The sequence below is a fragment of the Penicillium psychrosexuale genome, assembly GCF_028828465.1.
Source record: "Penicillium psychrosexuale strain IBT 29551 chromosome Unknown utg000004l, whole genome shotgun sequence".
Lineage (NCBI taxonomy): Eukaryota > Fungi > Ascomycota > Eurotiomycetes > Eurotiales > Aspergillaceae > Penicillium > Penicillium psychrosexuale.
In genome coordinates this window covers 5675046-5699148 of record NW_026643189.1, presented here as the reverse complement: position 1 = coordinate 5699148, position 24103 = coordinate 5675046, and the positions used below count along the sequence as shown (strand labels likewise).

The following is a 24103-nucleotide window of genomic DNA, read 5'->3' as shown; positions in this document are numbered from 1 at the left end:
CATGACCCCCGCTATAGATAGTTACACTCGACAAGGACAAGTTGCCTGGAATGCCAGAAACTGCTACTGAATGAAGTACAGATAGATAATAAAAATTTTGACCAAGGGTCTCTTAGTTGGATGACTCGTTCAGTTCCTTCGCGCGTGCCTCGAGCTCCTCTTTCGAAGCCTTGGGAGGCATATCTACAAAGTGTCAGTCGCGAGCCTATATAGGTCTGGTTCCCAACTTACTGTCTGGAATCTGAGGTCCCTTTGACAAGAAGTCCGCCGCGGTCGCTTTCTGGGTTTGTTTCTCTGGTTTCTTCTCGGCCTCATTGCTTCCCTTTTCGGGAGCAGATGGGAAGTCTGACGACTCGGGGATGACCGGCATTTTGGAGATATAGAAGAGCTCCTTGTTGAGTAGTCGCTAGCTAATACTAGCTCTTGTTCGCCGGTAAATAGAACAAATAAATCTTGTAACTTGGTGATGGTGAGTCGAGGAAGCAAGTGTTGAACGGCGGTTGGATGTCTATTTTATAGATCTCAGGAGGGATGACGTCGGTGGTCGAATTGCAACAAATAGCATGATAGAAGTTGCCTAGACACGTATGAGGGGAAAAGAACAACATATCAATATGATTTGATTTGATGGCTATGTTTAGTGGGTACCGGGGATAACTTAGGGGGCATGCACTGGTAGCTATGATTTGATTGAAATGCAAACCTCATTGCAACAAACATAGCCGATACTGGATATATATAGTCAAAACAAGATAGATAAGTATTGCTAGTCCAAAGAATATTCCCGAGGTCTTCTATACATTTAATATGCTGCGTACATCCTATTTCTGGTCAGCCATATTGACACACCGCATATTCACTTAGTTAACTAGCTCATCTTTAAAATGGTTCCTTCTTGTATGACATAGAACACCATTGAAACGAGCACGCTAAACCGCATCCCGCTATCCTCGTCACTCACGAAGATCATGTCAGCAATGTTCTATCAATTTGTATTTTTGAAACATCAAAATATCAAATAGAAAGACTATCAAACAATTATATAAGTAGCCACACTTTGAATAGTACAAGAGAAGTACCACGTGCCGGTATGGCGGTGTTGCGGTAGGGCCAGGTCACTCCGGTGTATTGCGCCCCGCCTACGCCTTCTCACCTCCGGTTCATCCTCTCCAACTCTCTAAGGCAACCGCCGGTCGGCTCCTCTCTAACACCCCGGCCTTCGGATCTAATCAATCGATTATAAGGAAACCCTGTACCCTCCCCCCTCCCCCACTACCGTGTCCGTCGGTGTGTTGGCGCTATTCCATCATTCGAAGATACCCGCCCGGCTGCAATCCATGGATCCATGGATGTGTGCTCTACTCACGTAACCACCCTTCGAACTATCACCTTTCCCCTCTCCATTTAGTGGGGGACCATCTCGACTCACCATGCCCTCCATCCTCAGTGATGCCGACAAGGAAACTGTTAAGCGGAATGTCCCCAAACCCGCCAACAAGATCCTCGCCGTAGCTGTCGCGCGACTCTACGTCGCCTACCCGGATGGACAGAAATGGACATATACCGGAATTCAAGGGGCTGTTGTCCTCTGCAATGACCTCGTGGGAAGGACTTTTTGGCTTAAAATAGTCGATGTCTCGGTAAGCGGTCCATACTGCTGTTGGAGATAAGAGTAGATGTGCTGACAATGCGTTGTTGCATGCAGCCCACTGGCAGGGGCGTGATCTGGGATCAGGAGATCTATGACAACTTCGCTTACAACCAGGACCGAACCTTCTTTCATACATTCGAGCTCGAAGCCTGTCCCGCCGGCCTGTCCTTTGTCGACGAGAAGGAGGCCAAGACCTTTATTAAGAAGGTGCATGAGCGCGAGAAACATGCAAGTAAAGAGACCACTAAGACTCCATTCGCATCTACTCGAGGCCAGGGACCTGCTCCTGTTACCAATGGGAAAGTAGGACGGTCTTTGTTTGGCAGCTTGTTACATCGTTCGAGCCCAACTCCCAGTGCACCACCGCCGACAGCACCTGCGCCTTCAATACAGATTGCTCCTCCACCTCTGACACTGTCCCCAATCACACCATCAGCTAAGCCGGATTTGCCATTTGATACGAGTGACCCCTCTTGGAAAGGTTTGCTGGATGAGCTTAAGGGGATGGGAATTACCGAAGACCAAATCGCTGAGAATTCCGAATTCATCAAAGCTTGGATTGACCAGAAGCAGGCGGCAGCGGCTGAGTCTGTCCCTGCTGAGGATCAGAATAAACCAAAGGCTGCTCCTCCACCGCCACCTTCTGCACCTCCCGCTCCGAAAGTAGCCACGATCAGTCCTCAAGACACGGGTTCTAGCTCGACAAGCAGAAGGGGACCACCGCCGCCGCCCCCATCACGGAAAACACGTTCTGAAGCACCAGAGGAACCGGTTTCCCTCCCCCGTGAGCCATCTCCGCCTGCGCGAAGATTCAACGCGCCGCCTCCATTTGCAGACGCAGGAAAATTCGCTGAGCCCGCTGGCCCTGTGCCTCCGCGGCGTCCACGCGCAACTTCGAACGTCAATGCTGGGCCTCCGCCGCCGCCAAGACCACCAAAGACACCGATGGACGATAGTCAATATATTCAATCGAGTCAATCTCGATTTGGGGTACCACCGCCTTTCTCTGGTGATCGCAAGGTGTCTGCGCCACCGGCACCCCCCAGCCGTAGCCCTGCACCAGGTGGACCTCCTCCTCCGCCGCCTCGCACGGCGAGCCCAGCAGCACCACCCCAACTGCCCCCCAAAGTGCCGCCCATGAGCATTACAACTGGGCCTCCTCCTCCACCCGCCAGAGGCCCCATTTCACCCCCACTTCCACCCCCCCCAGCGCCTCGACCCGTGCCAGCTGCACCGTCTTCTCCTGCGGCAGCTCCTCCTCCCCCACCCAGAGGACCAATACCGCCTCCCCCGGCCCCGCCCTCGGCTCCTACGTATTCTCCTAGCATTCCTCCACCACCTCCGCCGCCTGGCTCTGCAGCACCCGGTGGCCCCCCGCCCCCTCCCCCTCCTCCGGCGCCTGTTTCGGGGGCACCAGGTGGACCACCGCCGCCGCCTCCACCTCCTGGGGCGCCTGGAGGTGGTGCTGCACCACCCTTGCCAAAGCCCGCCGGTGGACACAGCGATCTGCTGGCGTCCATCAGAGCTTCTGGCGGCCACGGAGGCGCAGGCTTGCGCAAGGTCAAGGATACGGAAAAGAAAGATCGAAGTAAAGCTTTGGTACCCGGTGGTGCTAACGAGTCATCAGCTACAAGCTCCAACGCAGGAGGCGCCCCTCAAGGTGGTTTGGCCGGCGCATTGCAAGATGCTCTCAACAAGCGAAAACAGAGAGTCAGCGGAAGTGGTAAGTCAATCCCAACACGGAAAGGCGGATCTATATGCTAACTATGTTGGTAGATGACGAGAAAGACAACGACGACGATTGGTGAGCAGTTAGTACTCGTGACTGTTCAAGTATTTCGAGATACAATTGGCTTTTGCGCATTCTTGCGAGCATTGAGCATTCTGCTTCCTGGTCCAGCGTTTTGCCTAAAAGTTTGGCTTCAAGTGTCAACAAAAGAGGGGCAATGCACTTTGTATATAGCTTTCATGGTAGATCCAGTGGCGAGAGATAGTCTCAGTACGAGGAAGTATATGTTTTAAATTCTCTTTCTTAGTCCAATGACACCGGGGGCCTCCACATGTTTATGGCCAGTGGAGTTTAGGTTACACCACCGTAATAATCCTCCCTCTCTTGGGTCTTTGCCCGTTGAAATTCTGTGCTCTATCTTCCGTCTTTTGGATCCTATTGGCCTCATATCAGTCAGCCAAACCAACTCCAAATTCCCAACAACTATGAGGCGATTGAGGCAAACTTGAATCAATGCAGTAGGGAGAAGGGTGATGGTTGATTGGGCACTGAGCCGAGAAGGAAGTAATTTGACTTGACCAATTGATAGTAATTTGGTACGTAGATAGAATCAATATTCTAATTCTCATAGTACAAGATATGAGGAATAGTGTTTTCCAGTTATAGTTCTGATTCTCGGGTCAAAATTGTTCCGGGAAACGGAAAAAATGCGTATCTGATCTGATCGGGAGAACTTGCGATACAGCTCGGTCGATAATTCAGAGACATGCTGTCTCCGAGGCTGTCTGCGCCTTCTGCCTCTTTATTGCGCTTTCTACGATCGCAGTCTGGGTTCTCAGCCGTACCATCAGCATGCGCTTATCCGAAGCGCCTTGCCAGCCGCGATAAAGGCTTCTCGACAGGACAATTCTCGAGCTGGACGCGTCTCAATACTCATAGCCCCGCAACACTTGATACCACACTATGCAGCACTCAGTATGGAAGACCAAATTCCACTAGAGCAACAATGCCGCCGCCATTGGTGCCTACGCAGCTGAAATTCTCGCGTCATGCATCAACGAAAAGCCGACCCTTTCTCCGACGGCTTTTTGGCCTCAAGCGGCATAAAGCTTCCGACCACAAGGATCAAGGCCCGGCTGGCCCTGGGCTTATGGATGAGGGAACGGAGGGGATGTTTAATATTGGCCGCAGCATATCAGCTAAGGCGTCAAATGAACTGCGAATTCGATGCACGGAGTTTGATATCAATGGAGACGTTACACTCGTTAACGGAGAGTTCCGGAAGCAGGAGCTGATTGCCAAGGTTGGTAAAAAGGTCTCGAGTCTGAGTTTGACATTTGCTAACCGGTGCATCACGATTCAGTATGGCCTTCTTCCCCGAGATCTACGTAAGATTGATTCGTCGACTCTCCCTCATATCCTGGTACGACCTAGAGCAATTCTCATCAATCTATTGCATCTGCGCGTCCTCATCAAAGCGGACCGGGTACTCGTTTTTGACGCGTATGGATCAACAGACTCATACATGCAATCGCTGTTCATCTACGATTTAGAAGGAAAGCTCCGCCAAAGGCAACCCCAGGGTGCCAGTCAACCGCTGCCGTACGAGTTTCGCGCGCTGGAAGCCGTCCTCATTAGTGTCACGAGTGGCCTAGAAGAGGAGTTTAATGGAGTGAGAGATCCTGTTGTGCGGGTTCTTCGTGCACTCGAGGAGGACATTGACCGAGATAAGCTCCGGCATCTCTTGATCTACTCCAAGAAACTGGGTACATTTGAGCAGAAAGCTCGCCTGGTACGAGATGCCATTGATGATTTGCTGGAGGCGGATGATGATTTAGCAGCAATGTACCTATCTGAGAGATCGGTCGGCAAAGAGCGAGAAGAGGATGACCACCAAGAAGTGGAAATGCTTCTGGAGTCATACCACAAAGTGTGCGATGAGATTGTTCAGGCCAGTGGAAACTTGGTGACGAGTATTCGCAATACGGAAGAAGTGTAAGTTGAATCGTTCATGATATGCAAAGCACCTCTAACACAACTCAGAGTCAAGGCTATCCTTGATGCCAACCGCAACTCGCTCATGCTCATGGATCTCAAATTCAGCATTGGAACACTCGGCCTCGCAACAGGAACATTATTCTCCGCTCTCTACGGCATGAACTTGAAGAATTTCATTGAAGAATCGGATTTCGGTTTTGGGGCTGTCTCCGTGTTCTGCTTTGCTCTGACTGGTGTCGTCTGTGTCTACGGTCTCTCCAAACTGCGCAAGCTTCAACGCGTCCGCATGTGGGGTGAATCCGGCGTGGGAGGCTCCACCTTCTCCCCGCTCTCCCCGAAGCGCAGCGCGCTCGGTGGGAATCGGACTAACTGGCGTGCCGATTCAATCGAACCGGTATGGGGAAGTCTCCCAGGGGAGGGCCGACCCGAACGCCTGAGACGCCTCAAGGAGAATGCGGCTGCGGTTGCAGCTCAAGCTGCATCAAAAACGACACCTGCCAACTCCAAGGCTGCTATGCAAGCATCAGCCACGGCCTCTAACAACGCTCGTGCGGAAAGTGGCAGCAGTGGAAAAGAGGCCGCTTGCCCCGAAGATCATATGAAGTCTGATGCCTGATACGTAGTGATTCAAGTATGTCTTGACGGTTTGATTGCGTTATAATGGGAGCCTAGGCGTTGTGATTTGGATCTTCAACTAACATTTAGCAACGGAGTTGAAGAGGTCTGTAACATTATTGTACATTAGCACACTCCTTTCTCTATTCCCCTCACTATATGTTTATGTTTTGTTTAGGTGTGAATAGATCTAGAGCATATATGATGACATATTAATGCCATTTGTCCCTATCATTTTCCTTGAAAGGGGCCCTCCTGTTGGAGCCAAGTACTTGCTGATCTTCCTTGGCAAGCTATTAATATACCTTGTCCCATGCGCTTCGTCCCGGGGTTATTTACTATATGGAGTTATCCTTCTCTCGTTAACCACCGAGGCAGCCTTATGAAGAATCAGTTGTTAGCTTCGAGGTTCTCTGAAGATGGTTAGTGACACGGTTTCTTTTCGTTATCAATACTTCGGCCATTCTGGACTTGGAACGCTAGCTTTAGGGCGTTGCTGCTGTGCTCTACATTCTTTGTGCTCTTGCCTTCAGGATATCGTCCAGGAGGATTGGGCTCGTTTTCTGCTATTAGAGCGTTTACCAAAAATGTACTTGAATCACGAAAGGTAGGATAGGTAGGTAGCAGTCATCTGTGAATGCTATTGGCATCTTCATTTGAATATCTTATTAAGCTTGGTGCACTGTCCCCTGTCCCCGGTGAAGACTCTTCGTCCGTTCAACCCAGAGCTTAGCAGCTACCCGAATGCCACCATCTCGGGAGCACTCACGCTCAACCACTTCCATAATCTTCTTCAGAACAGCATCTTCTTGGTTTCTTTTCGTTAGAGAATCTATAGACCCCGGGTTCTTTAGCCACTCGCTTGTGACCTGCTGTCGACCTCCAATCAGCGCCATGTTAATCGCTCCCGGAGTGCGTAGCCATGTCTTCTCAACATCGAAACTAATTTCCTCGGCAAGACTCATTGTTTTTGCAGCGAGGGATCCAATCATCGAATTCAGAAACCCGCTCTCGGCCTTTTCTTCGATCTTGATTGCCCGAAGTGCCCTCAAATCACCAGATGCAGGCTGTAGATTCTGTTCGATCTTATCATCGACTTTCCTTGCGACAGGGTTTCCATTCGCACTCTTTTGTATTGGACCACCCTCCTTTGGCGGGGGATATCGATACGACGAACCAGCAAGTGAACGAGAACAACATGGAACCACAAAAAAAGGCAATGGCGATGAGGGATTTGATAGGGCGGCCATTAAAGGGGTCCATACTGTGAGCTCATCTGCGTGGTCGGAGATGATGAATGTATTATCCGGGAAATCGCCGGTGTGTATCGCCGCTCCAATTTGTTCCAAGTCCAGTACATCCACAAAAGGCCGAGGAATGAAGATTCTCTCTTCCAGACATTCCTGTATCTCTGATGGGAATGTTTCCCAGGACTTCCGACGGCAAGCGTCAAAGCCTAAGCCATTGTATCCTTCCATGAGAAGCACGTATACAAGGATACCATTCCCACAAGCCAGGTCCACGAATCCTGGGAACGGCGCTGTGTTTTCCAATAGCTGCTCTTGTTCTGTTGTTGGTATAGCGCCGTACATGCTCCTCCACAGTTCAATTAGGCACGCAGCGAGAGACAGCTGCTCAAGGGCTTGGTTGGGTGACTCAAGTTGTTCAACCCAATTCTGGCGCAACTTTTCTGCATACTGGGCTTTCAGCCGGGCATATGTGTTTTGAATGAGATGTACTGAGACAATATCCCCGGCTTGATCACCTCGCTCAACCCAGTCCAGGCTCACATTTCTAGAGGTGAGTCGGCGTTCCATATTAACGTTTTAGATGACCAAATATGGCCGACAGTTTCAGTGAACTGCTCTCTCGGGGGCTGGATGGGTCCCCCAAGGGCTCGTTTGGGTCAAGGAATTTGCTGTCCACGGTTTCATTGAATGATGGTGTATCAAAGAATATTGTGTGGAAGCGACATGGTGGCATGGATATTTGCCTGGCAGAATATTGGACAACTCGGCTCACTTGAAAGAGTGTAAACAAGGCGGAGAGAAAGGCGGTGGACTCCCTCTCTAGAAGCATTGGATCGAAGGTCAGAGAGAGGGCTGAGTGGTTTATACTGTTCCTAGCCTGGTCAACATAGCCTTGATCGACATGGGTTATAACAAGCGACAGAGGCTAGCATTTGGCCAAGTTGCAGATAGAGAAATTGGATGTATGCAAAATATCCTGTAAGACAAATTGATAGGTAGATCAGGTGTATGGGCGACGGATCGGACCACTACGACAAAACTAATTTTCTGCCGAGCAGAAAATTAGTCAGCTAGCCATACGCTGTTCCACAGCTGTAATGAGTATACAGCAATTTATATTTTCTCTAATTACTCACTTTCCAACGGTCGCATTAAGTTCAAATTTAAAGGTCTAATTAATTAAAATGCCCCTCTCTAAAAGAGTTATAAATTTCAAACTAATTACGACTATTAGAAGCTGACAAGTAAGTATACCTGAGTAAGTAAGTATTGTTTCGGGAGGAAAATGTCTTCCTGGACCGCCTTCCTATTAAATATACTGCCGACTAGGAGTTTCAAATCGGTAGAACTAGTAGAATTCTAAAAGGCGGTGAATTCTGGTATAGGGCATTAAGACAGAGGAATAACTAGAACCTTATAGCATCGATGACTAAGCAATTTTATGAATACCAAGACTATTTTATACCTAGTAGATTATTCCAGGTCATATGACCTCCCCGTATACCACCATCTTCTCCTCCTTACGCAAATTGATATTTTCCAAAGTACACGTATTCTTTACATAGTACACTCTCCTCTCTCAAATATCGTACTGCCATTATAGAGAGAGGTAATCTACTCTTTAAAAGGTTCAAGGTTAATTGATAGACATATACTAGAGGTGAATGTAAAGAGGTTGCAATATTACATACAGGCCCAAGACCATAATCATATAGGCGGTGATTAGAGCGGTGAGCCAAAAATTAGTTTTGTCGTAGTGGTCCGATCCGTCGCCCATACAGGTGTATTCCCATAGTACGAACTGCATGTGCGCGTCAACCCGCGGTAAGACCTAGGACGGCAGTCATCACTACACAATGCTGAGAAGGAACTATATCTAGCTCAATCTCCCATTGAAAAAGAAAGAAAGAAAAAGCAATCAACCCATCAAACCAAAATGAAGCTGATCCAACAATCCCTTCTTACCCTAACTCTCCTCCTCCCAGCAACCATAGCTGGCCACCCTACCTCACATCCTCCCGAAGAACTCCAAGCCCAAAAACACAACTGGACCTTTGACCTATTCCACAACAAGCACTGCGTTGGCACTGCAGTCAGCTACACGGGACAGGGGTCCTCGGGCTGCCGCACCAACCTCGAGAATGGAGGTGCGGAGGCTCTCATCAACGTCAATATCGATCGGAGCTGTAAGGTGAAATTGTTCAGGGATAAGAAGTGTTCACGGCATTCGATGGTCGAAGAGATCAAGACTGGAAGTACTACAAAGTGTAGACCCATCTCACGGAAGAAGACAGTCCACAGTTTTGAGGTATCTTGTCAGTGATATGTTGATATCCTTGCTGGGCTAGGAATAGATCAAAAGATAATCTAATGTTTAATATACTGAAAGCCGAATAGTTGCACATGGACAATCTTCCGAGGTTGGAGGTAGAAAAGGTGATAAGCCTGTTATCGGGGTCCACCCATGACGCAAAGAGACCCAGACCTGAACCTGTGCCGGATTTCTCTTTTCATTCCGTCTTCTTTCCTTTTCACTAGATCCATTTCAAATAATATATAATGGCTCCCCGATGCTTTATTATCCGCCACGGCGAGACTGAATGGTCGCTTAATGGTCGACACACCGGTGTCACCGATCTACCACTGACAGCCAATGGAGAGAAGCGCATTCAAGCAACAGGCAAAGCCCTCGTCGGAAACGACAGACTAGTTGTTCCCAGGAAGCTCGCTCATGTGTAAGAAACAATTCGTCGACACCGATGACCACTATTCCACTCCGAAGGCAACTAACAAAGCCGTTCTAGCTTTGTCTCCCCCCGCGCCCGCGCCCAGCGTACCCTAGAGCTCCTCGAGCTTGGCTGCCGGGGACGAATGCCTTGGGGTGAACAAGGGAAGCCCGAAAACAAGGAGGCAATCCGGACCGAGGCTGAGGTTGAAGTTACGGAGGCGGTGAGAGAGTGGGATTACGGGGACTATGAGGGGTTGACGAGTAAGCAGATCCGTGAGCTGCGAGCTGAAAAAGGCGAGGGGCCGTGGAATATTTGGACCGATGGGTGTCCCGGTGGAGAGTAAGTGATTATTTTCTTCGTTGAACATTGTTCGGGTGTAGTCTTTCCATGCTAACATCCATTTCCCTCCTGGCAGATCCCCTGAGGATGTCATTCGCCGCCTTGACGCTCTGATCGATGAAATCAAGAACAAATACCAGCGTCCCTGCTTTGAGAACCCAGATAATCTCAAGGGCGATGTTCTTGTTGTCGCGCACGGCCATATTCTGCGTGCTTTTGCCATGCGCTGGACTGGAAAGCCGTTGACGGAGACAACACTCATTCTCGAGGCTGGTGGTGTAGGCACACTCAGGTAAGGCTGGCTCGGCCTTTAGGCAGAGATAAATCACCCACCTGCCGTAGTATATGGAGCACAGCTAACATGACTGGAAATAGTTATGAACACCATAACATCGATGAGCCAGCGATCATTCTCGGTGGTCAATTCGTTGTGGAGTAAGAAAACACCTCATTTGGATAGAGAGAGCATAAGAAGAAAGGGAGTCATATCTCTGCTGTTGGGTTGAACATTGGACATATGTTAGCACACCAAGTCATGGAAATTATTACCGACAGCCCATGAAGCATCACAACTACGATCAATCCGACTCACCATATCATATCAAATCAATACCCAATCATAATGATTCATCAATTCAATCCTCATCACTCTCCTCCCTCTTGATTCCTCCCTCTTCGGAACCAGCCTTCTTCTCCTTGTCCGCATTTCCCTTGACCCCTTCCTCTCCCAGGATTTTCGCAGACGCCATAAAAAGCGCCGCAGAATACCCGCCTAGGAAGCGCATGTCCCCTGCCTGCACGGCGGTCATGCGGAGTAGGTTCTCCGTGTCGGCGAGGTTGGCGTTGAGCTGTGCGAGCTGGGAATGGAGGTGAGCATATTGCCGCGATTTAGCAGCGGACATAGAAGGGGTTGAGGCGTTGTAGTTGTAATTGGGGGTGTATGTAGTGTTTGGGTTTGCGTTGAATGTGTGGGTTGCTGTTGTGTTGTAGTTGCCGTTCCCTGGGAGGATAGAGGGGCGGGAGTAGGTGGTGTTAGATTCTTGGCGGCGGTGGATTGGAGGGGGTGGCATTTTGTTTATAATTTGGAAACTGGCTCAAGTGGGAGATATGGTTCTGGGTATGGTCTTGCTCGCGTGAAGGTTGGATTTTGTTTTGAGGTTGTGTTGGTTATCCGCGGGATTGTTTACTATCAGGCAATCACGTGTCGATACAGATATACTTCATTTTATACGGCATTCGAATATCTCCTGTTTATTCATTAAACTAGTACGTACTTGGATGGTAATAAGCTGTAACAACCTCAACGGTATAACGGTAAGGTCTATCAATTTGTGTGCTCCTTGGAACAATAAAGTGCTGTTCAAAATATGCAGCGAAACGGAACACTGCAGTGCACCCTTCATTAATTTTCCCAGCAAAGCGCGAACCCCATAAGCAGATCACGACACAACTCAATGAACCGAATAAATTCAATCCCCGCTCTTTTGGAAGCGCCAAGACCAGACCGAACCACAAAATCAAAGATGAGGCCATTTGCATCAAGCCAAGCCGAATGAGAGACAAGGAAAAAGACACGGCAAATGAAGGAAATACCCGGGGGAGCGAATGATGATGAACAGACAAAATGGAGACAATAGGCGTATACGAGTCTAGATGGGAGGAAACGGAATGCGCCAGCTGATAGTATACAGTCATGCAGAGAGATGAAAAGGTGGGCAGGGGAGCCAACGACGACGCTATATCGACATGCTGTAAAGATGAAAAAAGGAGGTAGGAGGAAGAGAAACAGCAAGGATAAGGATGTCCCAGTCTAGGCTCGCGTAGTGGCCTCATTAAAAATCGATAATGCCGCGAAACAGGATGAGTATCGATGCAGAGCAAAATCACACAAAAAAAGACAAAACTCGCACGCGCACCTCGTTATCCCAACCACACTCCGAAACAAAAAAAAAAAATGAAAAGATGAGCAACGAATACCCCTATGTCCCTCATGTATATGTAAAGAAGCGAACAGCAGAGTATTAACCAGTGCTTCAATAGCACGGGACCGAAGAATAAAGTCCCAGCACAATGACACCATGATGCAAAAAGGTCCAAACATGACCAATTTCGGCGGACGATGATTGTCTAAGCCGAGGAAAAATGCAATGCCGAAAAGGGAATTCAATCATGGAACGCCGGTCAGCTGTTGAGAAAAGCGGGATTTTTTTTCAAAGGATTTTTTAGCGAACGGGCGCCGCGACCCCCTGGCCGCCGAGGCTGACCTGACTACTGTGAGATGAGGGTTCGGAATCAATATTTGCACTTGCTCCACTGTCACCACTCCCCGCGCTGGCGCTCGCACTTCCGGTCAGATTCTGGTTTTTAGGAAGGCCCTTAGCGGGGAACGCGTTGCTCACCCCATAGTGTTGCTCAACTTGCTGCGGCCCTGCCGCGTTTCCTTGTCCCTGAGGATAGCGCGGCACCGGCGTACGCATGTTACCAGGAGGTGATGGCTGGCCATTGTTAGGTCCACCAGAGGGGCCAAGACCTTGCATTGGAGGGCGACCCATCCGGGGCCCTCCTGGGCCAGGGGGTCCCGGGGGTCCACCGAATGGAGTCATAGGAGTCTGGCTGTTTCGCCGGCTCTGTGGAAAAGGTCGAGGTGGGTAGTCGCCCATGTGGCTAGCCGTTAAAGAATTGGCTCGAGAATCCGCGTGCATCTGGTTTCGGTCAACGGCTCCATATCTGTTGGAGGAGTAGCTCATCATGGGGTTGTCCATAAGTGAATCATGGAGACCCGGGATTTCTTGCATCACACGGTCACTCGTGCGTTTTCTGCCAAAGTAGCGGTTGAAGGCTGATGAGGAAGGGCGGCTGCCTCCAGAAGGAGCAGCGCTTACACCAAATTCTGGGTTTTTACGCAACTGGCTGTGGCTGGGGCCCTTGCGCCCTCGGCGTGAAGTCATGCTCATCATGTCGACACTGTCGGGGTCGATGTGAGGAATCGCCATGGTATCCATCGGGTCAAAGTAATCCTCATCTTCTTCATCGAAGGCCGTGGCAGGGCGGGAGGGAGCCGGTCCACGACGTCCTGGGCCCGGAGGACCTCGGCGCATGTTCATCTCCTGTTCACGCAGCTGTAGCTCACGTTGGCGAAGAGCCAGCTCTCTCTCCCTCAATGTCAACTCTGAAGCAGGGCCAGGTGCTGGTTCGGGGTACCCATTTCCATTCTGATGCGGTATACTCGGTTCGCCCTGCTCGTCGTAGACAACCAAATGGCTGAATTCCTCAAGTCCCTCCAATGATGGGTCGCGCTGAACTCGGTTGGAGGGTGGCATCGGCATCGGTCCGCCTGGGCCCCTTGGCATCATACCAGGGGGTGGGCCTCGTCTTTGTGGCGGGGCCATGCTCATGCTTGAGGGTGTTCGACTTCCCCGCATAGATGGCGGGCCACCATTCATCATAGGCCGCTGCTGTGGGGGTGCGGAAGACAATCGGGGAGGCGGCTGACCCATGACCGATGCAGGGGGTGACTCTTGCCGGGACTTGTTCTGGTTTGCGATATTGATGTGATGTAGCATTGCGTACATTGTTTCAATCCGGGGAACGCGAACATTGGACTCGATTGCCAACTTGATTGGTGACCCTAGGAAAGTCTCAACCTCCATGGGGCGTCGGCCCTGGAAATCTGAGTACATTGTGGTCGGGGGTTCCATTGCAATCATTTTTTGGACCGTCTTATCCCGGAAATCGCTGGGGAATGAGCAACCGTGCGCAGAGGCCAGCTCCATCATCTCGTCGATCAAGCCCATTATCAGTGGACGAACACCGGTTTTTTCGAGGAGTTGTGTATGGTTTGGGGTGTCGAACAAAACACTTGCGGGATGGAACGCGATCGGGCTGGGAGACGTTTAGCATGCAAAGTTTGGATTCGAGCGGATCGAAAGGAACTCACCCTATCATTCGGTCGAACTGCTCCTGTCTGATATTATCGGAAACCTTGCAGTCGACCTGACCGGAGTTCAAAGTCATTGCCAATGCCGCCGCCATGTCGTTCTGGACTGATGTCGGGATGGAGGAAGATTTGTTGGTTGCGCCCACGTAAATCTCACTCGAGCTTAGATGTTCGAACTCGCTGGGGCCCGTCTGGGAGATCTCCACATTGGAAACGAGAGAAAGGATGACATTGGTAGGGTATCTTTGTTCGAGATGGGCTTCAATTCCGAGAGTATTTGTCGTATTCACCAAAATACAGGTGTGCTGGGGAGTGACGACGGATTCAATGACGGAGGCAAGGTCGTAGACGTCCGGCAAGGCTTTCACGCAGAGGATGACATAGTCATAGGCATTTTCACGGGATGAGGCGTCTTCGGGAGCACGAACAACTAGAAACCGGGACAAGTCAGCCGGGGCTCTGGCTAGGGCTTAGGCCGAGTGTTGATATCGGAATCTCACCATGTCGGGGTTTGAATCGTTCGTTGCCGAATGCTTTTGATCTGCGGAGGGAATTAGCCATCTGGCTGTGACACAGCAACCTAGATACATACTTGAACGAGACGCCGTATTGAGACACGGCATCAAATCCGGATTTCCAGACCAGCGTAACGTCGCAGGAGGCTGTCGCCTGAAGTCGCCATGAGAGAAAGGCTGAGATCGCATTGCCACCGACTACACAGACTTTCGTTAGACGACGAACCATCTTTTTGTGATATCCCAGACGTTAAGATTTAGGCGGAAGTTGAACTCACCGGACAGGATGCGCAGACGTGGAGGAGGAGCCATGATCTCTCAAATCTGGAAGGAACTGGGTGGGAAAGTCCCAGGTCAAAAGGTCTAGGTTCCCGATAACACGAGAAAACGAGAGAACGGAGGAAAAGAGCGAAGGGGGATTGAAGGAGGGAAGAGGGAAGAGAAATTGAGGAGGAAAAAAAGGGAAGGAGAGTTGTAATCAGAGGAAGGATGAAATTCGAAATTCGAATGGAAGTTTAGACCGGGGGGGAAAAAGACAGGGTTGTCCACGTTCAAGTTTCTTTTTGCCGTGTTATCTTTTTTACCTCCTCTCGATTTCTCTTGCCTTCACGCTTTAGGAAGTAAAATAATAGACCAAAACGATTGAATGCGATCGGTTATCCAAACCTCTCTTTTCAAATTTTTTTCCCTTTTTTCTCCTTGATACTTGGAAGTTCTCAATGGTCGTGGATCCCCTCAGTCCGGAAACGGAAATCAAGGAGCGATAAGAATATTTTGACGGAAAAGAGATGGATGCAGATGTTCTTAATCTTCTTCTTGATCTACTTCCTTGGACTCTCCTTCCGTCTATTTGGATATACACTCTTGAGATCCATTCTGCTTACTTCTACTCAACATCCTACGGGTATAACCTCCATATCTGGCTATTTTGCGGCTGATATATGGAACAACAATTAGACTGAAGCTTGTCCCGTAGACTATATACTCGAAATACATACTTGGTAGACACACATGGGTGGTCAGGCGCAGATATCGCCAACTCAATTATATATAGCAATCTATATTTGCTAGCCTTGAGAGTTGGGCATGTACTACGGAGTACATATTGGTGCCTTGATAGTCTGATGCTATAATTAACTTTAGTTTCCTTTTCCGATCCGTACAGAACAATACCGTAATTTTGAAATTGACTTTGCCTTTCCCAAAAACGGCCTCCCCGATCTGCTTCTGTCCTTGTTTTCCCACTCTCTCGCTCTCTATGTTGTATGTTGTACTGTTCTTTTGACGTCTTTCGTTAATTGGAGCACTCCAACGACGCGTTTTTTGCCGCGTCGGTGGTCTCGTCACCTACCTCCACTCCAAAAACCCACCTACCTCGGCCGGAACTAACATTGGGCAAGATATATAGTGTCAAAGTACTCCGTACTCCAGATTCGTCCAGAATAACCTATAATCGGGAATCCCGCCAATGAAGCGAAGTACTTTTGTACGTGCCCAGGTGTTTTCTGGAAACATGGACCGTGGGTTTATCTTCCAGTGTAGTCTTACCGAAGTAAACAGCATACACCTGTATCTCCAGTTCCTCAAATCAGGACGGCATATCGGGCACATTCTTTGAACCATTCCAAGGAGATAGGTCTAGTTCGGCTCCCGAATCCCATACACGGCATCAACTGTGCATGTATACGGTACCTGGGCCGGTATCTGGACCGGTACCTGGGGGTGGTTCGGACAACATGCAGATGAACGCATCAATTTTGTATCCCTGATCGACATCCAATCGACGACCGGACTGATGTACCACAGGACATGGCCACAGGGCATTGTGCATCGTGTGTTGTACGACTTGGAACAACGGTAGGAGGGGTCAAATATCCCCTCTTCCTCCCCACCGCGACATTCTCTTGAACCTTGGAAAGAATGTTGTATTTATGGAAGAGGTTATCGGGATACAAAGAGTAAAAAGGCCATCAACCCCGATACAAGGAGATTGGCGACTTTTGATCATTTCAGACTCGTTCAAACTGCCCGACTAGGAGATATCGATAGTTCACCAATGGGTCCTGCACAAGGCGAGAGGCTGAGAGAATAATTACAAGGGATGTCCAGGATCGACTGTCCACATGCCTTAGAAGGGGGAGGCGGAGTTGATAATCCCAACATACCAAAGTAGTGATCGACGCGCGTGCCGAAGCAATGATGCTTGCAGCTTGTCCGACCGCATCAAGGGATCGGCCCCAAGTATCTTTCTGACATCGGGGAATTTTTTTGGGTTCATTCAATCTGCTAATGACATAAAAATAGGTTTAATATTTTACGGCATGCTCAAAGAGTGTGAAATGCAGGCATGGCTGCAATGGCTGCAATGGCTGCAATGGCTGCAATGTGTCTTCGCTGTTCCAGCTCAATATTAAAGGGCTAGAACATGGATCATATATCAAGCTGGGGTCCAGATCTCTGGGGGGAACGGAATATGCAATATAATAATAAAAACTGCACGAATAATAACCCGTTGTGCAGGTGGAACCACATTGATGACAGTACATTCGACACCTCTCTTCCATCTTCCTTCGGAGCCGGAAATAGACACAACTCTGTATACTCCGTATTCTATTGCAATATCTATGTATGTTGTACACATTCAGATGAACTAGGGTATGAACCACGTTTGCGGAGATCCGGAAACAGATCTTCCTATATAAAAGCCATCGTATTGCTCAGCTTCAGCCACAATCGGTCTTATGAAAGGTTTTACGGTAGGGGAAAGCCACAGATGTCATGACTGCGCCCCAGCCATAGGCCTGAAATTGGACTCCGTATATATATGAAGTACCCATAATATTAAATACCAAGTTTGACCATTAATATCCAATAGCCTCGTCTCACTGAAACCAAGTTAATCTCACAGGGGCCCCCGACTACCATCTGCAGTCGAATTCCCTCGAAACATCACGGATGTAAAATAAAAAGGAGAGAAAAGCGTGATTGGAATTTGTGAATACAGAAAACACTTTGTACTAAGAGGGTCGATCAGAGGTTATGATAGGCTAATGGCCCTGGGCTGATACGATTGAGGGACGCTATTTCTTGTTATGTCTAGTTGATTAAGCTAGCGGAGTTGAGATAAACAGAGCTATGGATTCCGTATATTGTACGGATAGATTGTACGGAGTAAGTCGGGGTGACGGCGAAAAGACCACGTTTGTGCGTGGTCTTTCGAGGGGAAATCGTGGTCATTTCACCCAGCGCTCGCGTTAGACCATTAAATATAATACTAGCTAAGTTAGGTTTAGCGCCCTTACAGGAATAAGTATTCATTATATATCAACGCCCTCGGCGCGTATATCATAGTGACGGAAAAACGGTGGTAAGGCGAATGTATATGTGGCAGAAAAATCTCAATTAATTCTCTAACTCTCTAAAAATGACAATAGTCCTAAAACATGACAATCTTGTGGACAACTTAGTAATCAAAACAAACAAAACAAAATGAAAGGATGTTTTTCGGGCGAAAAACTGCGGGACTGGTTTTTCAGGCGAAAAACCATCTGAGTTAGTTTTTCTGCAGAAAAACCAGCCTAGTCAGTCATATGACCCAACTGTATCAGGGATGAAAAATAACAGTATTCATCCTAGATTCTGATACACCCCCTAGCTTTTGAAGTAATCACAATTTAGAGCTTCAAGAGCTGTCTTCAATTAATAAAATTCTCTTTAATATCTGCTTTCATAACTAATCAGATGACTAATCTCAGATATTCCAAGCAATTCCCTAAACTGTTCTTATTTCTAGCGGGGTAAAGCTTTTATTAGACTATCAGTAGGTATTTCTATAGTTAGAATCTAATCTATATTAACTGTTAAACAAAAGAGAGGCTGTTTTGTATGGTACGAGCAGTAGGATACTGGACCAAAGGGTAAAATGAGTGTAATTGATAAAAGGAGGGTTCTCCTCCGATATCTATCTTGGTATATATTTATATAATCGCGATAAGTGGCTGCTGACTACTAATATACCACTAGAGAATAAGGAATGTGTTAAACAAAAGAGAGGCTGTTTTATATGGTACAAGCAGTAGGATACTACATTCAGCCGCGCAACAAGGTCACGCAGGTGTAGTGCGACTGCTACTATCTAGCTCCCCACCTCGAGACCTAATCAGCTGGGTTACCCGAAAGGGTGAGACAGCACTCCATATCGCCGTACAGGCTCAGCAGCCGGGGGTTGTGCGCGTCCTAATTGAGCATTCAGCCCGTGCTGTGAATGATCAGGATTGGTGGGGACGTACCGCGCTGCATATGGCTTGTGAGTCGAACCAGCAAGAACTAGTTGAGATGTTGGTTCATGCTGGGGTGCAGTTGGATATTTCAGATTTTGAAGGGCAGACGAGGGTTTATGATGCTTGCATATAGGTGCTGTTCTATAAATAAGAATGGGTTTGGGATATATTATCATCTTCAATTTTCTGGTTTCTCTGCATCTTCGGTTCATTTGCCTCTGGGACGGGGCTAGCGTACCCAGGTGTCTCTTCTTTGTTCTTGCATTCTTTCCTGGGTCTAGTGGCAGGTTAAGCCTGCCCAGGTGAGCGGGATACTCTCTGTTTCTATTTACACACGAGAGTTCCAACAAAACTCCGGTCACATCATATTAGATTTTCCATTTGCCTGATTAAGCTTATGATTCGTGCGGCCACGGAGGATAGGTTTTGCTACTGATCTTCCAGGACTACCCTATAGAATGTCCCTCTAACTGTTAGTACTTATACCTCTCTCTTGCCAGTGTGAATGTCCGTTCTCGACAGACTTAGATTGAACAACTTGTAAGATAATGCAGATAGTATTTGAAATCCGGCATTGATACATGTTCGAGTGTTTGTGACACAAGTAACTGTTGAAAGTAAATCTGAATGCTTGGAATTACAATAGGCACTTTGCTGATCATGTCTGAAAAACTCTCTCTGTATGCACTCCCTACTTGATATGTAGCTGATTATCTATGTCCTCGCAATGGATAACCCTGCGACTCCAGAGCCCCTTCGTCGAACGAATTCGCCGGGTGAGACTCAGAAACACGTGCACCCTTACGACTAGACGAGCGACGATGACCCCGGCGCTTGCTATCTTTGGCTTCTTGCTTTATCATCTTCTTTTCATTGCGAGACAGCTTTACTTTCTTGGGAAAGTCACAGTCATCTCCTTGGAGATAACGGCCAGGGTGCCAGATGTTCCAGATGACCATGGCGGAGAGCATGGGCAGTAATTCCAGGCAGTAAAAGGGTGCCTCGTGAAGGGTCAAGGGGCTTGTCCCGGCCTTGTCGGTATCGGCAAATTCAATCAGACGGTAGATGATTCGAATCTAATATGCATTAGTCGTCTGTAATTAATGGTCCTGGAAAGGTGACCTACCGTGATGAATGTCAAAGTGGCCCACATGGCCATCACCAATGGGCGCCAGCCACCGCCACGAGAAATGCTACCACGCTCTTGCATCCGACGGTGAAAGGCGAATAGTAGTCCGCAGAAGCACAGGATGAAGAACTGTTGCGCTGCAATGCCGGCTGTGTAGATGTGCAGTCCGATTTTGTTCATCTCGGTGCTAAAGTCCGAGTCCATGATACCACCAGTTGCTTGAACAATGAAAGAGCTGTCAGATCAGAGTCAGCTAGTTTCATTACACAAGAAGAGTGTCCTGGACAGTTGACCCAGGGCCGCCTTTCGGGGCGAAACTCACCTCACATCAAGCCAGATGAAGATTTGGGCCAGTCTTTCGGCCCGAATGCCTGCCACCTTCTTCTCTGGTAAGAAGTAGTAGACCATGCGGCCGAAGATCATGTACACAAAGGCGTTCACCCATAAGGGCGTCAGAAGAATCAACAGCTGTCCGGCGGCCGTGGTCGTCGACTTGGTTTGATCGATGGTCGAGTAGGTGCGCATAATCATTCCGATGCATTGCCACACTGTGCCCACTACAATCACCCAGCAGAACTTCTTCCGGTACATGACCGCTTGAGCGAAATGGGCGATCCAGGTGAGTCCGAATATAACTGTGAAGAAGACAGCGGCGGGCCCGTTAGCGCAGTAGGCATATTGAGCGTCCTCGCTGGACAAATCTATCAAGATCAGTCAAGGCCCAGAAGATTAATAGAAGAAGAACATACCACAATGAGTTGGCCAACCCATAATAACGGCCAACAAGAGTGTAACAGCACTCAAAGATCAAAGACAGTGATAGAAGAACAACAGAACAGACGAGCGGAGAAAAGTCACAAGGTGCTGACGGGCGACATTCTTAAATTGAATTAAATCTCACAGTCGATCGGCCGTCGGGTTTTGGCCTTTAGAATGGCTGCCTGATCGGCATTGGTCCCACGCATTTCTGGCCCCCCAAGCGCCTCTAGCCTCGTATAGAGGCCGGGCTATTTTGGTGTGTCAGATTGGCGGCAACCTTGGGAATGCTGCACGGTGAGACGCTTAGGGCTCAACATCTCACAAGACCCACCCGTCGCGATTGCGCCCCACCGTCAACGACGATGCTTAGACAAAGAGAAAAAGAGACAAAGAAATGAAGAATATATGGCAGGGTCTGGCGTTCGCGATGGGGAAAAAAATATGTTGACGCCTAGCCTAGGCGGCTCAATTTTTTCTCTGTCATGTTGATCTCGACCGAATTGCCGGGTCGGCCCGGACGGGAGGCTTGGAACCTTGAAAACGGGCCATTTCAACGCATATATCTTACTCGAATTGCCATTGACCTTGAAAATTGATATTATTAGATATGTAGGTAGTTTCTCGGATCTGCATCTTATCCATAAGGTACTCGCTTAAGTATCCTACTATCTCGTGGCTATTGCGTTGTTGCCAGTGGCTACAACAGCGATTGGGGGTCTCTGGATATATATATATTATCGGCGCCGTGAGGTGCTCAGGTGCATCTGTAACTGCACCATCTACAAGTATTAAAAGCACTTGATAATTCAGATTTACGCACTGATTGATAAATGAGGCTTGTTCTGCACCTTCTCCTAAGCAAAAGTAACTCGTGCGCAGTTGAAAAAAAAAAACCAACATCTAGGGAATACGGGTGAGGTGTTGAGCTGAGCATGCCTAAAAGGCGGTGCACTATAGCAGAAAAAGTATGGCAACGCGACCGTTTGTTTCGCAACACCAGTTTATCACACACGCGCTCTTGCTTAGATGCGACTACATATCTACGTGTCTCGTTCACCAAAATCATTATCAAGTATTATCATTCAGCTGAGCTTGCACATATCTCTATATCAACCTCGATCCCCTAAGCCATCATGAAATAAAGAAGTCCAGGTTGAACAGCCCAGCCGCCTTCTACACGGTCAAGTGACGGGCCCGTACCACATGTAAATCTTTTCCTCCAGCTGTCGCTTAATACGCCCGGAGGATCGAGTGAGCCACCACGATAGACTGGGATCGGTCTCCGCCAGGGAGCCCCAGAGCGAAACGTGGTCCTCCCGAATGCGGTCCCAGAATCGCTCAGCCACGCCATTATGCCAATCCAAGTGGAAGATGGAAAACAAGGCGAGCTCTGATATGTTTCCGATGATACTGTCCTGTTCGACGGATGTGGCCATGGAGCATGGAGCATATGCCTCCGCATCACCCGATGGCAGCGATGGAGCAAATTGCCATGGGAACGATGCTTGCGTGAAAACGAGCGCGAGGTTATTGACTGTCTGTTCTGGTGCTGACGAGATCGGGTCGTGGTCAAATTAAGCGATGAAGTCCCTGGTCTCAAGCTGCGTTAGGAGTGCATCGATGTCAATGGCCCCATTGGAGATGACGTGACGCTGAAGGGCGGTGCGAAGGGCCTCTCGTGAAGGAAAATCCTGGAGAGAGGTGGCAGACTGGACGATCCGTGCATTACGCAGTACCGTCCAGAGCGCGGGATCAGGAAAGATGGTGCTGCGCAAGGCCGTGGCCTCCCCCAGCATGATACTGGCATGAGGCCTGAGTTCGCGCGATAGATCGTGCATCGCGGGAGAAGTAGCGATGAGTGCCGACATGGAGGAGGGAGAGGCGTCGCGAACGAGGAAAATACTACGCAACGGTTGCAGTACTCGCGCCAATTGCGCAACGGCATCATGGGTGTCCAGCGCATACGTGCGAGACTCTGCAGATGAAGTGCCCAATGCTGCCACGACCGGTATATAGCCATTATGGATAGCGGACTTGATTCCCTGGGTGGCAATATCTGTCACATGGCCCTGATGGTAGGACATCGTGCCGTCAGATTCAGAGACGGCCGTAAATATACCAGAGGAGATGGGCCGTGTCTCGACATCCTGCTGCTCCAGGAGCGCGCTGAGCTGGTAGTTCGTCGTGCGGATGCGACATAGTCGATTCGGCTGATCGTTGGGCCCCTCCACTCTCGATATGGACGGAAGATCCAGGTCTAACTCACCATGTACGACAACAGGAAACAGACCGACTCTGCGTAGGAATGCTAGTGAGCCGGCAAGCTGTTCGAGCTGCTCGCGCACGGCGGTTCGCGGCGGAGAGAGTGAGTCCGGCCCGAGAGCGATTACGGCCAGAGATTCGCCCTGCGAAGGGTGAAACTGGCCGAGATACTGCTGTATGTGCTGTGTGGAGTCAATGAGACGTAGCAGTTGGGTTATTATCCCACGATTGGTATGCATGCAGAACCGCTGCCCTCTCGAAGACTGGACAGAGAGATAGCCCCAGCTAGCGCGAGTGGGGAGCCCGCAACGACCCAGCAATGGGGCCAGCATAGTGGAACAATTACCTCGACACCAATGGCCAAGGTAAGCTGGCCGATTGCAGATAAGCTAGGGGCTGAGTGGTCAGAGGATTCGTCGAGCTGGGCTTATACTAGTCGGGTGCTGGTAATGGCAGTCGTGCTCGCCTCGGGCTTTGCGCACTCTGCACGATTGTCATCACGAAATGTGGCGCGTCTTGCTTTCCCTTGACCCCCGGCCTGACCGTGACAGCAAACCCACAAAGAGGGTAAGCAGGGAATGGCAGATCTACCCGTGCCCGTGCATGCTGCACGGTGAGCTAAGCACGATCGTGCTCCACCCAACTACTGCACGATCAGCCGCTATGTGGGACGTCAGAATTTAGTCGAAAATTAGCGTCGACCTAACCGTATCTGTGACCTTGTACCTCACCATCCAGCTTTTCCGCCCCTTGCAGCGCCTAGAGTCAGAAACGTGGTGGTTATGTGGCCCCTTGGTCTAGCCCTTAGCGGCTACAGATTGTATGACTAGTGTATTACTGATGCCAAGCGAGACTCCGGATGAGCGAAAGGCATTGTCCGATTCAGGCAAGCCTCCTCTAGTGACTGCCA

The 24103-nt window shown here is 49.2% G+C and overlaps 11 protein-coding genes across 11 annotated transcripts; 4 read left to right on the top strand and 7 right to left on the bottom strand.

Moving 5' to 3' along the window:
- Nucleotides 1–112: 112 nt before the first annotated feature.
- On the bottom strand, nucleotides 113–370 carry N7518_008052 (uncharacterized protein; the record flags this gene model as incomplete). The annotated part of the gene is made up of 2 exons (XM_057188979.1): nucleotides 113–183; nucleotides 232–370. The coding sequence occupies 2 exons, from the start codon at nucleotides 368–370 to the stop codon at nucleotides 113–115; spliced, it is 210 nt and encodes a 69-aa protein (XP_057040682.1).
- Nucleotides 371–1430: 1060 nt separating this feature from the next.
- On the top strand, nucleotides 1431–3459 carry N7518_008051 (WASP family protein; the record flags this gene model as incomplete). The annotated part of the gene is made up of 3 exons (XM_057188978.1): nucleotides 1431–1640; nucleotides 1706–3374; nucleotides 3428–3459. The coding sequence occupies 3 exons, from the start codon at nucleotides 1431–1433 to the stop codon at nucleotides 3457–3459; spliced, it is 1911 nt and encodes a 636-aa protein (XP_057040681.1).
- A 927-nt stretch (nucleotides 3460–4386) lies between these two features.
- Nucleotides 4387–5994, top strand: N7518_008050 (CorA family magnesium transporter; the record flags this gene model as incomplete). The annotated part of the gene is made up of 2 exons (XM_057188977.1): nucleotides 4387–5375; nucleotides 5424–5994. 2 exons carry the CDS (start codon nucleotides 4387–4389, stop codon nucleotides 5992–5994), a joined length of 1560 nt encoding a protein of 519 aa, XP_057040680.1.
- Nucleotides 5995–6661: 667 nt separating this feature from the next.
- trm44 (tRNA (uracil) methyltransferase) lies at nucleotides 6662–7810 on the bottom strand (the record flags this gene model as incomplete). The annotated part of the gene is made up of 1 exon (XM_057188976.1): nucleotides 6662–7810. The coding sequence occupies one exon, from the start codon at nucleotides 7808–7810 to the stop codon at nucleotides 6662–6664; it is 1149 nt and encodes a 382-aa protein (XP_057040679.1).
- A 1369-nt stretch (nucleotides 7811–9179) lies between these two features.
- N7518_008048 (uncharacterized protein) lies at nucleotides 9180–9566 on the top strand (the record flags this gene model as incomplete). Its single annotated transcript, XM_057188975.1, has 1 exon — nucleotides 9180–9566. The coding sequence occupies one exon, from the start codon at nucleotides 9180–9182 to the stop codon at nucleotides 9564–9566; it is 387 nt and encodes a 128-aa protein (XP_057040678.1).
- Nucleotides 9567–9802: 236 nt separating this feature from the next.
- Nucleotides 9803–10750, top strand: N7518_008047 (histidine phosphatase family protein; the record flags this gene model as incomplete). The annotated part of the gene is made up of 4 exons (XM_057188974.1): nucleotides 9803–9978; nucleotides 10048–10311; nucleotides 10388–10603; nucleotides 10687–10750. The coding sequence occupies 4 exons, from the start codon at nucleotides 9803–9805 to the stop codon at nucleotides 10748–10750; spliced, it is 720 nt and encodes a 239-aa protein (XP_057040677.1).
- A 196-nt stretch (nucleotides 10751–10946) lies between these two features.
- Nucleotides 10947–11381, bottom strand: N7518_008046 (DASH complex subunit HSK3 family protein; the record flags this gene model as incomplete). Its single annotated transcript, XM_057188973.1, has 1 exon — nucleotides 10947–11381. The coding sequence occupies one exon, from the start codon at nucleotides 11379–11381 to the stop codon at nucleotides 10947–10949; it is 435 nt and encodes a 144-aa protein (XP_057040676.1).
- A 1152-nt stretch (nucleotides 11382–12533) lies between these two features.
- Nucleotides 12534–15075, bottom strand: N7518_008045 (ketopantoate reductase family protein; the record flags this gene model as incomplete). Its single annotated transcript, XM_057188972.1, has 5 exons — nucleotides 12534–14193; nucleotides 14249–14678; nucleotides 14749–14789; nucleotides 14841–14961; nucleotides 15042–15075. The coding sequence occupies 5 exons, from the start codon at nucleotides 15073–15075 to the stop codon at nucleotides 12534–12536; spliced, it is 2286 nt and encodes a 761-aa protein (XP_057040675.1).
- A 4678-nt stretch (nucleotides 15076–19753) lies between these two features.
- On the bottom strand, nucleotides 19754–20943 carry N7518_008044 (RTA1 domain-containing protein; the record flags this gene model as incomplete). The annotated part of the gene is made up of 4 exons (XM_057188971.1): nucleotides 19754–20119; nucleotides 20170–20407; nucleotides 20495–20873; nucleotides 20922–20943. 4 exons carry the CDS (start codon nucleotides 20941–20943, stop codon nucleotides 19754–19756), a joined length of 1005 nt encoding a protein of 334 aa, XP_057040674.1.
- A 1169-nt stretch (nucleotides 20944–22112) lies between these two features.
- Nucleotides 22113–22367, bottom strand: N7518_008043 (Aspartate/glutamate/uridylate kinase; the record flags this gene model as incomplete). The annotated part of the gene is made up of 1 exon (XM_057188970.1): nucleotides 22113–22367. One exon carries the CDS (start codon nucleotides 22365–22367, stop codon nucleotides 22113–22115), a length of 255 nt encoding a protein of 84 aa, XP_057040673.1.
- A 138-nt stretch (nucleotides 22368–22505) lies between these two features.
- N7518_008042 (Aspartate/glutamate/uridylate kinase) lies at nucleotides 22506–23525 on the bottom strand (the record flags this gene model as incomplete). The annotated part of the gene is made up of 1 exon (XM_057188969.1): nucleotides 22506–23525. One exon carries the CDS (start codon nucleotides 23523–23525, stop codon nucleotides 22506–22508), a length of 1020 nt encoding a protein of 339 aa, XP_057040672.1.
- Between the last annotated feature and the right edge of the window lie 578 nt (nucleotides 23526–24103).